This window comes from Nicotiana sylvestris, chromosome 9 (assembly GCF_000393655.2).
Source record: "Nicotiana sylvestris chromosome 9, ASM39365v2, whole genome shotgun sequence".
Lineage (NCBI taxonomy): Eukaryota > Viridiplantae > Streptophyta > Magnoliopsida > Solanales > Solanaceae > Nicotiana > Nicotiana sylvestris.
In genome coordinates, this window is record NC_091065.1 from 161,823,879 (window position 1) to 161,840,619 (window position 16,741).

The 16,741-nt window shown below is 43.3% G+C and overlaps 1 protein-coding gene across 1 annotated transcript; it reads left to right on the plus strand.

Annotated features, from left to right (window-relative positions):
* Nucleotides 1-2,744: 2,744 nt before the first annotated feature.
* Nucleotides 2,745-5,618, plus strand: LOC138878521 (uncharacterized). Its single transcript, XM_070158207.1, has 4 exons — nt 2,745-3,234; nt 3,369-3,648; nt 4,465-4,576; nt 5,547-5,618. The coding sequence occupies exons 1-4, from the start codon at nt 2,745-2,747 to the stop codon at nt 5,616-5,618; spliced, it is 954 nt and encodes a 317-aa protein (XP_070014308.1).
* Nucleotides 5,619-16,741: the final 11,123 nt, after the last annotated feature.

A 16,741-nucleotide genomic window follows, 5' to 3' on the forward strand; every position in this document is an offset into this window, starting at 1 on the left:
GATGGAACAATGGAAACCAAGGAAACCGGGGGCAAGGCTTTCAAAGGCCCCCAATGTACCAAAAACCGAACAATCCACCACCATTTCCATCTCAAGGTTCTAGTTCTTTGGGTAATGATATGAGTAGAATTGAAATGATGTTCGAGCAGATGATGAAGAGGAATGCGGATTCTGATGCACAGTTAGCTTCTCACAACAACTTTATCCGAAACTTGGAGGTGCAATTAGGCCAAATCTCTCAGTCATTGAATACTCGCCCGAAGAGTGCTCTACCAAGTGATATGGTAGTGAACCCAAAGGGTGGGAACAATCATATTATGGCGGTTACAACAAGAAGTGGGAGAGGTAGTGATGTGAATGCCTCTAAGCAAAAGAAGTCGTAGATGATGATGTTGAGTTGCAAGATGACGAAGTCCCTTTGGTAGTTGAAGATGTGGTTGATGAAAATATGAACAATGAAGTGAGGATTGATATTCAAGAAGTCGAGGTGGAAACTCAAAATGATGTGAACTCGTCTAGGGAACACATAATTGACATGCCGGAGCCGGTTGTGCCAAAAGCCAAGGCTCCTTTGCCAAGGCCACCTCCACCTTATCCGCAAAGGCTGGTAAAGCAGAAGAATGATAATCAGTTTAAAAAGTTCATTGACATGATTAAGAGCTTATCTATTAATGTGCATTTGGTGGAGGCACTTGAACAAATGTCGGATTATGCAGAATTCATGAAAGACTTGGTTACAAAGAAGCGTTCTATGGAATGTGAAACTATAAAGATGACTCACCAAGTTAGTGATATAGTGCATTCAATGGCCCCGAAGCTTGAAGATCCTGGTGTTTTCACCATTCCTTGCACCATTGGGAGTACGGATTTTGCCAAGGCTCTATGTGACTTGGGAGCTAGTATCACGTTGATGCCCTACTCGGTTTTCAAAACTTTGGATATCGGGCAAACTAGGCCAACCTCAATGAGACTTCAAATGGTGGATCGATCGATGAAGCGACCTTTGCGCATTATTGATGACGTGCTTGTCCGAGTGGAAAAATTCATATTGCCGGACGACTTTGTGATTCTGGATTGTGAGGTGGACTATGAGGTTCCTATTATCTTGGGAAGGCCTTTCCTTGCAACGGGGAAGGGGTTGATGTTGAAGCGGGTGAGCTCACTTTCTGAGTGGGAGATAAAAAGGTCGTCTTTCATGTGTGCAAATCTATGAAGCAGCCCAACAGTACCGAGGTGTGCTCTTTTGTTGACCTCATCACAACAGTGATAATTGATGGCAGTAGTGCAACGATCAATGTGGAGGACCCATTGGAAGCCGTATTGTTAAATCTTGATGTCAATGAGGATGCAAGCCGAGTGGAGTGCATGAATGCTTTACATGGAATGGACTCTTATTCTTATGAGCCTAGAAAATTGCCTTTGGATCCTGAAAATCGGAAAACTCCACCAACAAAACCATCAATTGAGGAGCCACCGATGCTGTAGTTGAAACCACTTCCTCCACACCTCAGGTATGAATTCTTAGGCTCAAATTCTACTTTACCAGTTATTTTTTCTTCTTGCTTAACTAACATGCAGGTTGAGGCCACTTTGGTGGTGCTTCAAAAGCGGAAAATGGCAATTGGATGGACTTTGGCTGACATTCGAGGAATAAGCCCCGCATTCTGTATGCACAAAATTATTTTGGAGGATGATGCAAAGCCTTCCTTGGAGCATCAAAGAAGATTGAATGAGGCAATGCAAGAAGTGGTGAAGAAAGAAGTAATCAAGTGGTTGGATGTTGGTGTTGTGTACCCCATTTTCGATAGCTTATGGACTTCTCTGGTGCAATGTGTACCTAAAAGGGGTAGTATGACTGTGGTAACAAATGACAACAATGAACTTATTCCCACTCGGACAGTTACCGGATGGAGGGTATGTATGGACTACCGAAAGCTAAACAAGGTGACCCGAAAAGACCATTTCCCATTGCCATTCCTTGACCAAATGCTTGATCGTCTTGCGGGGCATGCTTTTTATTGCTTTTTGGATGGATACTCGGGGTATAATAAAATCTTGATTGCTCTAAAAGATCAGGAAAAGACCACATTCACTTGTCCATATGGCACATTTGCTTTCTCTAGGATGTCGTTCGGGTTGTGTAATGCTCTGGCGACCTTCCAACGATGCATGATGGCTATTTTCACTGACATAGTGGAAGATATCTTGGAGGTCTTCAGGGATGATTTCAGTATCGTTGGTGATTCCTTTGAAGAGTGTTTGAGAAATTTGGATAGAGTATTAGCCCGATGTGAAGACACAAATCTCGTGCTTAATTGGGGGAAATGCCACTTCATGGTGGAGGAAGGCATAGTGTTGGGCCACAAGATCTCAAAGCATGGAATTGAAGTTGATAAAGCCAAGATAGAGGTGATTTCAAGGCTTCCTCCCCCCATTTCCATCAAGGGGTGAGGAGTTTTCTTGGGCATGCAGGGTTCTACCAGAGATTTATAAAAGATTTTTCAAAGGTGGCAAACCCCTTGTGCAATCTACTAGAAAAGGATGCAAAGTTTGTGTTCGATGAGGGATGTATGCAAGCATTTGAGCTTCTCAATCTTAAGTTAACCACTACCCCAATCATTACCGCACCAAATTGGAGCTTGACTTTCGAGCTCATGTGTGACGCAAGTGACGTTGCGATTGGGGTTGTCTTGGGTCAAAAGGTTAACAAGATATTTCATTAGTTGTACTAGGCAAGAAATACCATGAATGAGGCTCAAAGGAACTACACAGTTACCAAAAAAGAGTTGTTGGCTATAGTGTTTGCAATGGAAAAGTTTTGGCCATATCTTATGGGGGCCAAGGTCATAGTGTACACTGATCATGCCGCCCTTAGGTACTTGACGACAAAGAAAGACTCCAAGGGAAGATTGATGCAATGGGTGTTACTACATCAAGAGTTTGATCTAGAAATTGTGGACCGGAAAGGTAGTGAGAACCAAGTGGCAGACCACTTGTCCCGTTTGGAGGAGGAGGGGAGGCCTTGTGATGGCCTTGAGATCAATGATTCATTTCCCGACGAACAACTCCTTGCGGTGACAATGAATGATATGACATGGTTTGCCGATGTTGCCAATTACCTTGTGACTGGAGTAATCCCGTGTGAGCTCTTTTCTAACCAAAGGAAGAAGAACAAGCAGGATTGTTTGGATTTCTATTGGGATGAGCCATACTTGTTCAAGATTTGCACGGATGGTATGATTCGTAGATATGTCCCGAGGAAGAACAATTTAGTATCTTAGAGGCTTGCCATTCTTCACCATATAGTGGCCATCACGGTAGGGTGAGGACCGCCTAGAAAGTTCTTAGTTGTGGATTCTATTGGCCAGCCTTGTTCAAAGATGCGGGTGATTTTGTGAAGAGGTGTTATGATTGCCAAAGAGCAGGCGGAATTTCAAAAAGGGATAAGATGCCTCTCAATACCATTCTTGAAGTGGATATCTTTGATGTTTGGAACATCGATTTCATGGGTCCATTTATTAGCTCTTATGGGAATACTTACATTCTCGTGGCTGTTGACTATGTCTCAAAATGGGTTGAAGCCGTGGCTTTTCCTAGCAATGAAGCCCGAAGTGTTGTTGCATTTATTAAGAAGAGCATTTTCACAAGGTTTGGCACTCCCCGTGCGATTATTAGTGATGGGGGATCTCATTTTTGCAATAAAGTTTTTGACACGTTGCTTTCTAAGTACGGTGTCAATCACAAAGTTTCTACCCCCTATCATCCTCAAGTAAGTGGTCAAGTAGAAGTCTCCAACCGGGAAATCAAAAGCATATTGTCAAAGACAGTCAATGCAAATAGGACCGATTGGTCGAAGAAGTTGGATGACGCTCTATGGGCTTATCGAACGGCTTACAAAACTCTTATTGGTATGTCTCTGTATCGGTTGGTGTTTGGGAAAGCGTTCCATCTTCCGGTTGAGTTAGAGCACAAGTCCATGTGGTTTTTGATGAAGTTGAATCTTGAATGGGATGTTGCAGCCAATCTTCGTGTAGAGCAGCTCAATGAACTTGATGAATTTAGATTCCATGCCTACTCCAGTTCGTCCTTGTATAAGGACAAGATGAAGTACCTTCATGATAAATATGCTCATGGAAAGGAGTTCAAAGTAGGTGATTTGGTTCTCTTGTTCAACTCTCAGTTACGTCTGTTTCCGGGAAAGCTCAAATCCAAATGGAGTGGACCGTTTGAAGTTATGTTTGTGACCACTTTTGGTGCTCTTGATTTGAAAAATAAAAATGGTGACATCTTCAGAGTTAATGGCCACCGGGTCAAGCATTATCTGGGGAAAATTGATGATAGCCACGTGGTGGCGCTCCTTCATTTCAAATGATGTGATAACATGCGTCATGCCGCGACATTAAATCGGGCGCTTCTAGGCAACTCATGTGTTTTTCTTCTTGTTTTCTTTGATTTTCTTTGTAGTAGAGGATTGATTGTTGGGCTAACTGGTTGTGAGATGTTACAGGGTTATGTTGATACTATAGGACATAGTGGAATAAATGCACAGGTCTCTGAAGTTTCCAGTGCAGCCACAGTACATTTGGTGCGGACCGCACTGGTGTAGGTAAAATGAAGCCTCTTCAAAGTTTGCCATCGCCGCCACACTACATTTTGTGCAATCCGCGGTGGACCTCTACGGCCACAGTCCATTTTGTACAGACCGCAGAGCGTTGCCTTCTCAGGTTTGAATATAACTGTATAGTGCGGACCGCGGTCCATTTTTTGCGGTCCGCACTGGTTGGTGTGAAAGGGCCCCAAGGGCTTTTCTATAAATAGACCATGAGGGCTCCCTTTTACACTTTTTGCAAATTTGAAATCTCAGAGAGTATAATCACTGTTCACTACCCTTACTTGGTCATAATTACTTGTTGGAACTTATTTGCTTCAATTCATCTCATAATCTGGTACCATAATCTTCTTTTTACTTGTTTAATTTTGTCAATTTCATTTAATTTTCATTTTCTTAGTTGCTATTTCTTCTTCCTTTCATTTTTTCTTAACTGCTAAGTTAGGTTAGTTTAAATTTTGATTCATGTGGAATTAGTTAGCTTAATGGATTGGGTAATCACTTAGAAATACCTATTAGGTGCAAAAATTGGACTTAAAAGAAAATTTTCATGACCCCTAGCTTAGTGCCACATCTGGGCACTCAGTGCAGACCGCGGTCGTTTTAGTGCGGTCTGCGGTGCCCTTGTGCGGTCCGCAGTACCATTTTGTGCGGACCGCATTGAAGAACTTCTGGGAGGCCACACTACTATTTTGTGCGGTCCGCACTGTCACTATACAGAGGGTGGGTATTCTGAACCCCACCCCTGTGCGGACCACAGTCAATTTTGTGCGGTCCTCACTGACCCCTGTGCGGCCGCACTCCATTTTGTGCGGTCCGCACTTGGCTGTTTTCTGCAACTATCTGCAATTCTTCATGCCTGATTTGCAACTCATTCTGTAACATTGCTTTCAACTACTGCAATGATATTAATGAGTTCATTTGATTATGCTTGCAGGCTATGGTTAAACAACAAGGAAAAGGCTCGAAACAACCCGGCAGAGGTGAATCCTCCCGGGGTGGGAAATAGAAAATGGTCAAACTCACTCCCCAAGCTAGGCAAAACATCAAGAACATGAGGAATGCCATAAAAGTGGCTGACAGAGCCATTGACATGTCAGGGAGTGAGTACATGCCCTCTTAGGAGATCTCTTCGGACTCAGTCCCAGAATACATCCCGTATCCGTAGAGGGCCAGACATAGAGACACTCCTCCCTCTTTCCCCGCTACCCAAGCATCAGTGAACATTTCTTCTGGGTCGTCTGAGGGCTCAGGTGAAGGTAGTGAGGAATACTCCACCTCTCCAACAGCTTCATTATTCGGGGAGGGTGCAGGAGGAGGTGAGGAGGATATACAGGGAGATGAGGGAGTAGCTGAAGGTGGTGAGCCTCAAGTGGGAGGCATTGCTAGAACTAGGATACCCGAAGCTTGGGAAGATAGATTTGTAAGTGAGGTAGCATACCATAAGTTTCGAGAGTGGTGGCCGGTGAGAAAATTGATTCCAAAGAGGAGCTTCATAGATAGAGACCTACTACCCTACAACCCCGACGTGCAGAGACATTTTAGGACTAGAGTGGGCTGGGAGCACTTCCCAGATGCTTGTGTGGACGCCAACAAACAATTGGTCAAGGAGTTTTATTGCAATGTAGCCCACATCAAAAAGGGATCCAAAGTGACCAAGGTTCGGAACCTCAAGGTGTTATTTGATGGGAAGTCGATTAATGAATATCTGGGCTTCAATGAGGAGGATGAGACTCTGTATATGGCGAAGATGGAGATGGGTGAGGAGGTACGTCCATGGCTATCACAGTACCTGGCAATCCCAGGTACCGTCCCCGATTGGTTGACTGCTGGGGGCAAATTATTGAGAAGGACCTTGAACTTTGAAGCGAGGGGATGGGAGACTTTTGTTTGTAGCCGGTTGGACCCTACCACTCATGAAAACACCCTTCCTCTCCACCGGGTTGTGTTAGTGGCTTCTATCTTGGCAGGGTACCCCATCAACGTGGGGAATGTGATGTCCTAGATTATCACTATAGTGGGAGCAGAGCATGACCGGAACTATCCTTTCCCTAGTTTCCTCACAATGTACTTCCTGGACCTAGAAGTGGACAAGAGGCCATATAACATCAAGGTCAAGGCGATAGCCCCATTTTCCTGGTATAGCATGAAGGGGGATTACAATCCCAAAAGAAAGAACTACAAAGCTCCTGCTTCTGCCCCAACTGGCCAGTCTGAAGAGCCAGTTGTGGTAGAGGTCCCTGCTGAGTCTACCTCCACTTTTGCTGACATCCCTCACAGACCTTTCGCATCCACAGCTATTCCTGTCGGTCCATCCACCTCAGCGAGCCCGGAGGTCCCGTCTTCCCAGTCCCATCCTATTACCGTCCACTATCTGATCCAAGCACTTCTGAGTATCAACAACTGGATGCAGACTGCCTCATCCAAGTTGTCCATCTTGAACCACTGTAGAGGCTCAGTCGGCCCCCCAGCCCCACAGGTGCCCCAGTCAATAGAGGATACGCTCAAGGAGATACTTGACAATCAGAAGAAGATCCTCGACACTCAGGTTGTGCTCTCAAAGGTAGTTGTTTCACATATCAAGGCTCTCAAGGATCTTGCTCGGGAGCACAAGAAGTTGCGGAAGACACGGGCCTCTAAGGGGTCCGTGAAGGAGCTGCATTCAGATGTTGACAGACTGAAGGCAGATCAGCTGCCTTTAGACTTATTGCTCGATGACCCAGTCCCAGCAGCTCAGCCACAGCAGGAGCAGACACAGAGACCTCCGAAGATGAGGAGGAGGATTCCTAGAGCTGATGATGCTATCATCCAGTTGGCGGACCCACCGGAGACTTCCTCCAGTCAGCCACAGGATGTACTAGTTCTAGAGCCTGTCGAGGTTCAGGCCCAGGTCCAGTAGCAGAGGAGCAGACCACCGGGAACCAGTCTGAGGTTCCCGAGCACACAGAGGACCCAGGGACCACTCATGATCCTATGCAGATAGACAGGGCTTAGGGAGTCTTCTATATCCTTTTTCTCTATCTTTTTGGTGCTTATTTAGACTAGTTGGCATTGGGGACAATGCCAGTTTTCATTTGAGGGGGTAGGCCCTACTATTCATTTGATGGATGACTGTATATATATTGATACATTTTTATGCTTTCTTGATTTTTCATCTTTGGTCTGTATATAATTTGATATTTAGTTACATTAATTGCACTTTTATTTTACTTTGGGTCTGTATATAATTGTATATATTCATCCCATCCGTTGTATATTCAAATCCCCTCTTGTATATATTCATTCTATTTTCTGCAAAAATTTTCGTTTTTAGCTTCTTATTTATGTTCGTAGCTTTTTGTTTTGTTTTGGACATTTTCAATAAGCCTTTGTTTTTCTTAATGCCACGGTTCTTTCCAAAGGTGGAGTGTTGTATGAACCGGGTGGCTCTTCTCAATGATGGATGGCGTGACAACCTTCTTAAGGATTTGAGTCCGTTTTCCTTTTTGTTTTTAGTAGTTTGTAGTTAAGGATACCTCAAGCAAAGCTTCACTTGGGCCTAGCACATTTGCTTTGATCTCATGATCAAAAACAAGTTGTTGTGTTTAGGATGGTGAAAGTTGTGACCTTGAGACTCTTGTATTGACCAATAATCATCAAGTGGTTTTTCGGGACCATTGTGTACTCAAATCGTATCTAAGGTCGTTGTGGGGCCCCCGACTCTTTGTCTTTAGCAATCCCTTAGCTTGTGTGGTGAGTAATTGAATTGCGAGTCCAAGTCCCGAGCCATTGGTCTAGAACTTGCCCTGAATGTTTGTTGAGGCGAAATCCTAAGTGAATTTTGACTTGAGACGTGATTATAGGCTCTCCTTGATCCAAATGATTGTTTGAATAATTCCATAGCCTACTAATGATATGATCCCTAGTTAACCATTTTGAGCCTTAGACCTTTTTCTTTCAAGAACCATGATACAAGCTTATACCCGTTCTAAAAGATACCCTCTCTTGGAACCTGATCTTTCCTTTAGCACATGGAAAAAGTATAAGTTTGGGGGGAGAGACGACGATGGAAACAAAGTGGTAAAAAGGCACGAAAAAGAAACAAAATGAAAAAAAGGGGGCAATGAAAAAGAAAGAAAAGCAAAAAGACAAAAAGAATGTTCAAAGTGAAAAAGAATACAAAAGGGATTCAAGAAAGAGCAAAGAATGAAAGGTGTGGAAAGTTGAGAAAGGAGAAAAAAGTTTGAAATGCATAAGATAGAGTGACAGTATGTCTCTCTAACCCCTTATAAAGATGTGAAATGACTCAAAGAGTCAAGAGAATGTGTGTCAAATGAATCAAAAGAAGTGCTTAAGGGAAGATGGAACCTACTTAGACCAAAACATGTCCTACCCTGAACCAAAAGCCTTCACAATATCTCCACAAAAGCCCTATATGATCTTGAGTTGAATGAAGCTTCAATTAGTGGATACTTACATAAGGGGCAAGCATATGGTACTTAGAGCCGGACTTGTGACTTTTTCTTGAGAGAGATGAGTGAAATTCCATTAGCCTCATTTTGCGTGCCAATATTCTTAAGGTGAAGTTTGCTTAGGGAGAGTTGAGGATGTGTGAGTTTGGGTTCCACAATGACCAAAGTAATTGAGAGAGTTCTTTGATGTGTTGAGTCAACTCTTGAAGCTCTTGTGTCGCACTTGATCCATGGTTATTCAAAGGTTAAATGTTGTTAATGACTCATTTGTATTGAGGGCAATTGTTAGTCCCAATTGATGCTAGTGAGGTTGTTTTAGGACAGCTAAAAATTTCTTGGATTTTCCCTTAAGGGGTGGGTCTTATTTTGTTTGCTTGAGGAAAAGCAAAATCTTAAGTTTGGGGGAGTTGATAACTAGGAATTTTGACGCATTTTATACTCCTTCTTGCTTACACTTTGATTATAAATTCATACAAAATAGACCCAAAAGGTTCATAAGTTGTGCTTGATTGCAGGTTTGATCAATAAAGTGACAAGATGTCAAAGATCAGCTCAAAAGGAGTGAAACTTGCACAAGTACCAAAGACAAGACAAACTCAGGAAAAACAAGCCTAGTACGGCCGCACTACACTTTGTGTGGTACGTACTAGGGAGACTCAGAGAGTTGGTACTTTAGGCATCAAGGCAGTGCAGCCGCAGAAGGTTTTGTGTAGTCCACACTGAAGGCAATGCGGCCGCACTACCATTCTGTGCGGTCCGCAGAGTCAAGGTTCAGAGAGGGTGAAGTTGGAGCTTTCAAGCCTGTGCGGTCCGCGGTCCAGTTTGTGCGAACCGCACTAGAAGCCTCCGCAACCGCAGTCCATTCTGTGCGGTCCGCGGAGCCTGAGTTCAGAGAGCCAAGTTTTCAAGTTCAAGAGCCTAGTGGGTCCGCACACCATTTTGTACGGTCCGCACTAACCCCGCAGGGGCATTTTTGTCTAGTTTTTCCAACTTAGTATAAATAGATCCTTTTTCCATTTTTAGGGCATCAGACATTTTAGAATAGCTGTTGTGCTCGTGGGAACATATCTTGTAGCTATTTTGGGCATTTTTACTTACTTTTTATCATTGAATCTTTGTATTTAGCTTAGCAATTAATTAATATGTGTTCATCTTCATCTATTTCTCTGTTTGTCTCTTCAAGTATGAGTAGCTAGACCCATTAGCTAGGGTTGTGGCTCAACCCTAGTGTGGGTAATTGATGGGTGTTGCAATTTAGGGCTATATTGACTATGGGTGTTTGCTATTTGGGTCAATTTCATGGTTTAATTACTGAATTAGTGGTTGCAAACACTAGTTTGTGCTTAGTTGACTTGGGCTCTTCTTAAGAAAGAGAGTTTAAGTCTCCGAAATTGATCCAATAAGGAATTGGGATGGACTCAAGAGAATTGATAGTCCCAATTAAAGGGTTAAACCTCGAGAGAGTAATACCCGACTTGAACCTTAGTTGCTTGATCAAATATGCATACCCAATTGGTCTTGAGAAAGTCAATTGGGAAAAATTATTCTTTCTACCGAGAGGTGTGAGAATGGGTAATATCGAGCAACGGTTATAACATATTCCCCAATCATATCAATCGTATCTTAGACGCAATTACCCGTCAATTGGCCACCTAGGTGAAAGTCACTACCCTATTGCCTTTTAGAATATTTGAACAACTTGCAGCATTTTAACTCTTAGCTTAATCTAGTTGCAATTATAATTTGTAGTTTGATAATAGTAGAATTATAAAAGAAAACCCAAAAATGAACAGAAGTGCAATTTGGAACCAATACGCAATCCCAACCTAAATAGATACTCAACTCCCTTTCTAGCTCTCTGTGGAAATTGATCCCGACCCAAAAATCAGGTAAAAGCTATTGCGACCCTCTCTCGCTACTTTTTAGTGGTGCGGAGTAGGCTACGATCAGCCAACTCAGTAAGTAATAAAAGTAAAGGCAGTTGAGCAATAAGAAAACACATAAATCATAGCGAAATGCTACAAAGAGGCAGTATAACACCATAACAATGTAATAAAATAGTAAAAACTCATAGAAACAGTCCAGTAAAAACCTCTCTAAAACATCTTTTAGCAGTTTAAACGAGTAAATAAAAAAGCAGAGAGAAAAGATAGACACATAAAGTCAGCCCCTCGGGCAAAATACCAACAGAATCAGCCCATCGGGCTATCTCACAATCACTCGTATCAGCCCCTCGGGCAATAACATGGAACCACATCAGCCCCTCGGGCTATACCATATCTCACACTGGGCACCCGCGCTTACTAGGGGTGTACAGACTCCGGGAGGGGCCCCTTACGGCCCAAGCGCAATATCAAGCCATCTCATGGCATAATCAAACAGGTTCTCGGCCTCCTATCAAGCCACCTAGTGGCGTACAACTCATGCCCTCGGCCTAAAAATCATGAAACTGCACAATACTGTTGCAGCGTGCAAGCCGATCCCATAATAATATCACAATACAGGCCCTCGATCCTACTCAGTCAGAAATCTCTTAAAGCCACTCAGGCACAGTAAAATATGATGCTCAGCCCAAAATATCATTTAAAATGTCAAAACAGAGTAAACATGGCTGAGTTATGAAAACAGTAGAATATAGCATGACTGAGTACAAATATAAAGCCAAGACAATGAGGAATAGTAGTAAAAATCCCCTAAAGGTCCAAAACAGTTGGCACGTGGCCCAAATATGGCACGAGGCCCAAAACATGATGATAACAAATAGTTTTCAATCAAATACAAAGTTAAACAGTCATAGGGTATGGACTAAGTTGCAATCCCCAACGGTGTACGACCCCACACTCGTCTTCTAGCATGTGCGTCACCTCAGAATAACACAACAATGGGAAATCCAGGGTTTCATACCCTCAAGATAGCATTTACAATCATTACTTACCTCTATCCGGTACAAACTCTAGCCCGCGATGCCTTTGCCCCTCAAATCGGCCTCTAGATGCTCCAAATCTAACAAAAATCGGTACATAACAATCAAAATATGCTAAGGGAACAAAGCCCACTCGAAAGTAATCAAATTACAACACAAATCCCGAAATTGGCCAAATTCGACCCCCCGGACCCACATCTCGGATTTCGATAAAAATAACAAAACTAGAATCCTTACACCCTCATGAGTTCATACATATCAAATACATCAAAATCCAACCACAAATGACCCCTCAAATCCCTAGATTTAGGTCTCCAAATTCCAAGCCCTAACTTCCAATTTAGGCTTAAATTCCACAAATTCCATGATTAATTAGGTATAAATCACATTAGGATTGAGTATTAAGTCCATAAATCTTACATCCAAGTGTTCCCCCTTGATTCCCTCTTCAATCCTCCTCAAAAAGCTCTAAAATCACCCAACAATGGTGAAACCTATACCCAAAATCGCGGATATGGCCTTTTAAAACATTCTGCCCAGCTATTCAAAATCTTTCTTCGCGAACGCGGTCAACGCCTCGCGTTTGCGAAGCACAAACTTATGTTGACAACTTTTCCCTTCATTGCATTCGCAAATCCCTGTAAGCGAACGTGAAGGCTTAGCTTCCCAAATTACCAAGAATGCGACTCCCCATCCGCGAACGCGAAGAACAAATCAACCTGGACCCAGCTGCTCACATTTCCTCTACGCGAACGCGATGACCATTGATCTCAACCCTTCGAAATCGTGGGACCACCTTTGGTAACGCGAAGGACAACTTCACAGTCTCACATCCCAACCCTTCGCGAACGCGAGACATGCATCGCGAACGCGAAGGTCAAAATCTTGCAACACCAACAGCAATTTTTCTACAATTTCCTTCAATATGAAATGATCCGTTTAATCACCCAAAACTCTCCTGAGGCCCTTGGGACCTTAACCAAACATGCTAACATATCCCATAACATCATTCAAACTTGTTCCAACCTTCGGAACGCTTAAAACAACATCAAAACACCAAATTTGCATCGGATTCAAGCCTAAGAATTCCAAAAACTTCCAAAATCAGCTTTCGATCAAAAGGTCTATCAAACCACGTCCGAATTCCATTCTGACCCCTATATCAAAATCTCACCTACCAACTGGAAAATGGCAAAATTTCAATTTCGCCAATTCAAGCCCAAATCTAATGCGGACCTCCAAAACACATTCTGATCACTCTCCTAAGTCCCAAATCACCTCTCAAAGCTATCCAAACCATCGGAATTCACATCCGAGCCCTTTAAAACATTAGTCAACATCCGGATAACTTTTCCAACTTAAGCTTACCCAAAAGAGACTAAGTGTCTCAAACCTTATCAAAATCACTCCGAACCCGAGCCAACCAACTTGATAACACATAATACAGCTGGAAAAGGCAATAAGAAGCGGAAATGGGGGAAACAGAGAAGTAACTCATGAAATGACCAGTCGAGTTGTTACATCCTCCCCCTCTTAAACAAACATTCATCCTCGAACGAGTCAAGAAACATACCTGAAGCCTCAAAATAGTGAGGATATCTGCTCCGCATCTTCCGCTCGGTCTCCCAGGTAGCCTCCTCCATGGGCCGACCTCTTCACTGCACTCTCAGTGAAGCTATATTCTTTGACCTCAATTTTCAAACCTGACGCTCCAAAATAGCCACCGGCTCCACATCGTAAGTCAAATCACCATCTAACTGAACTGTGTTGATATCCAAAACATGAGACGGATCGCCAATATACTTCCAGAGCATCGAAACATGAAATATCGGATGCACACTCGATAAGCTGGGAGTGAAAACAAGCTCATAAGCCACCTCCCCAATCCTCTGAAATACCTCAAAAGGCCCAATGAACCGAGGACTCAATTTAGCCTTCTTCACAAACCTCATAACACCCTTCATGGGTGAAACCTTCAACAGGACCTTCTCACCAACCATGTATGACACATCCTGAACCTTCCTGTCAGCATAACTCTTTTGTCTCGGCTGCATTGTACGAAGCCTCTCCTAAATCACCTTCACCTTGTCTAAAGAATTCTGCACCAAGTCTTTACCTAATAGCCTGGCCTCACCCGGCACAAACCAACCAACTGGAGATCTACACCGCCTCCCATACAAAGCTTCATATGGAGCCATCTGAATACTCGACTGGTAACTGTTGTTATAAGCAAACTCCGGGAGTGGTAAGAAACTGATCCCATGACCCTCCAAAATCAATGACACAAACACGCAACATATCCTCCAATATCTGAATAGTGCGCTCGGACTACCCATTTTTCTGAGGGTAAAAAGTTGTGCTCAACTCAACCTGAGTACCCAACTCTCGTTCCACAGATCTCCAAAACTGTAAAGTAACCTGAGTGCCCCTATCTAAAATGATGGAAACTGGGACACCATGCAAATGAACAATCTCCCAGATATAGATCTCTGCCAACTGCTCTAAAGAATAGGTAGTACTCACAGGAATGAAGTGCGCGGACTTGGTCACCCGATCCACAATCACCCAAATAGCATCGAACTTCTTCAAAGTCCGTGGGAGCCCACTCCCACTTCCACTCTGGAATATCCATCTTCTGAAGCAAGTCACCCAGTCTCTGATGCTTATATTTCACCTGCTGATAATTGAGACACCAAGCTAAAAATCCCACAATATCTTTCTTCATTCTCCTCCACCAATAATGTTATCTCAGATCTTGATACATCTTTGCGGCACCCAGATGAATGGAATACCTCGAGCTATGGGCCTCCACCAGAATCAACTCCCGAAACCCATCTATTTTGGGCACACATATCCGGCCCTGCATCCTCAACACCCCATCATCACCAATGGTCACATCTCTGGAATCACCATGCTGAACTTTGTCCTTAAGAACAAGCAAATGAGGATCATCACACTGGCGCTCTCTGATGCGATCAAATAAGGAAGACCGAGAAATCACACAAGTCAATACCCGAATGGGCTCCGAAATATCCAACCTCATGGACCGATTGGCCAAGGCGTGAACATCAACTGAAAGAGGTCTCTCCCAAACAGGAATATATGCCAAACTCCTCATACTCACCGCCTTCCGGCTCAAAGCATCGGCCACCACATTGGCCTTCCTCAGATGGTACAAAATAGTAATATCATAATCCTTTAGCAACTCCATCCATCTCCGCTACCTGAAATTGAGATCCTTCTTCTTGAACAAGTGTTGGAGGCTACGATGATTAGTAAACACCTCACAAGACACACCATACAAATAATGCCTCCAAATTTTCAACGCGCGAACAATGGCAGCCAACTCCAAATTATGAACAGGGTAGTTCTTCTCAAGGGATTTTAACTGACGAGAAGCATAAGCAATAACTCTACCCTCCTGCATCAACACACACCTAATACCAACTCTTGAAGCATCACAATACATGGTATATAAACCTGAAGCTGATGGCAAAACTAACACTGGAGTTGTGGTCAAGGCAGTCTTGAGCTTCTGAAAGCTTTCCTCACACTCGTCCAACCACATAAATGGAGCACCCTTTTAAGTCAACTTGGTCAAGGGCGATGCGATAGATGAGAATCCTTGAACAAACCGGCGGTAATAACCTGCCAAACCAAGAAAGTTGTGAATCTCTGTGGATGAGGACGGTCTGGGCCAACTCTGAACCGCCTCTATCTTCTTTGGATCAACCTAAATACCCTTGCTGGACACCACGTGCCCTAAGAAAGCCACTAAACTGAGCCAAAACTCACACTTGGAGAACTTTGCATAAAGATTCTCCTCCTTCAATCTCTACAACACAACTCTCAAATGCTCTGCATGCTCCTCCTAACTACGCGAATATACCAGAATATCATCAATGAAAACTATGACAAATGAGTCGATATATGGCCGGAACACACTATTCATCAAATTAATGAATGTTATTGGGGCATTGATCAGCCCAAAAGACATCACCAAGAACTCATAATGACCATATCGGGTCCTGAAAGCTATCTTAAGAATATTTGAGTCCCTGATCTTCAACTGGTGATAACATGAATGGAGATCAATCTTGGAGAACACTCTTGCTCCTTGAAGCTGGTCAAACAAATCATCGATACGAGGCAAAGGATACTTGTTCTTGATTGTTACTTTTTTCATTTGCCTGTAATCAATGCACATCCTCATCGTTTCATCCTTCTTCTTCACAAATAGAATAGGCGCACCCTAAGGTGACACACTAGGCCGAATAAGCCCCTTATCAAGGAGTTCCTGAAGCTTCTCCTTTAACTCTTTCAACTACGCTGGTGCCATACCATACGGTGGAATAGAAATGGGCTTAGGGCTAAGTACTAGGAGTACAGGAACAGAATCAATACTTGGAGTCTCTGCACTGACATCCCTCACAAAGGCTAAGTATGAAAGACAAGCTTTCCCAACTACTGGTCCTTCAAGAATGAAATCACCCTACTGGGAACATAATCAGTCGAACCTCGCCACTCAATCCGTGGCACACCCGACATAGCCAAAGTTACTATCTTAGCATGATAGTCCAAAATAGCACGACACGGAGATTGCCAATCCATACCCAATATAAACATCAAAGTCTACCAAACATAATAATAAAACATCCACTCGGGTCTCTAGACCCCCAATAGTTACCATACATGACCGGTACACACGGTCTACAACAATAATATCACCCACCAGAGTAGATACCTGAACAAATGTAA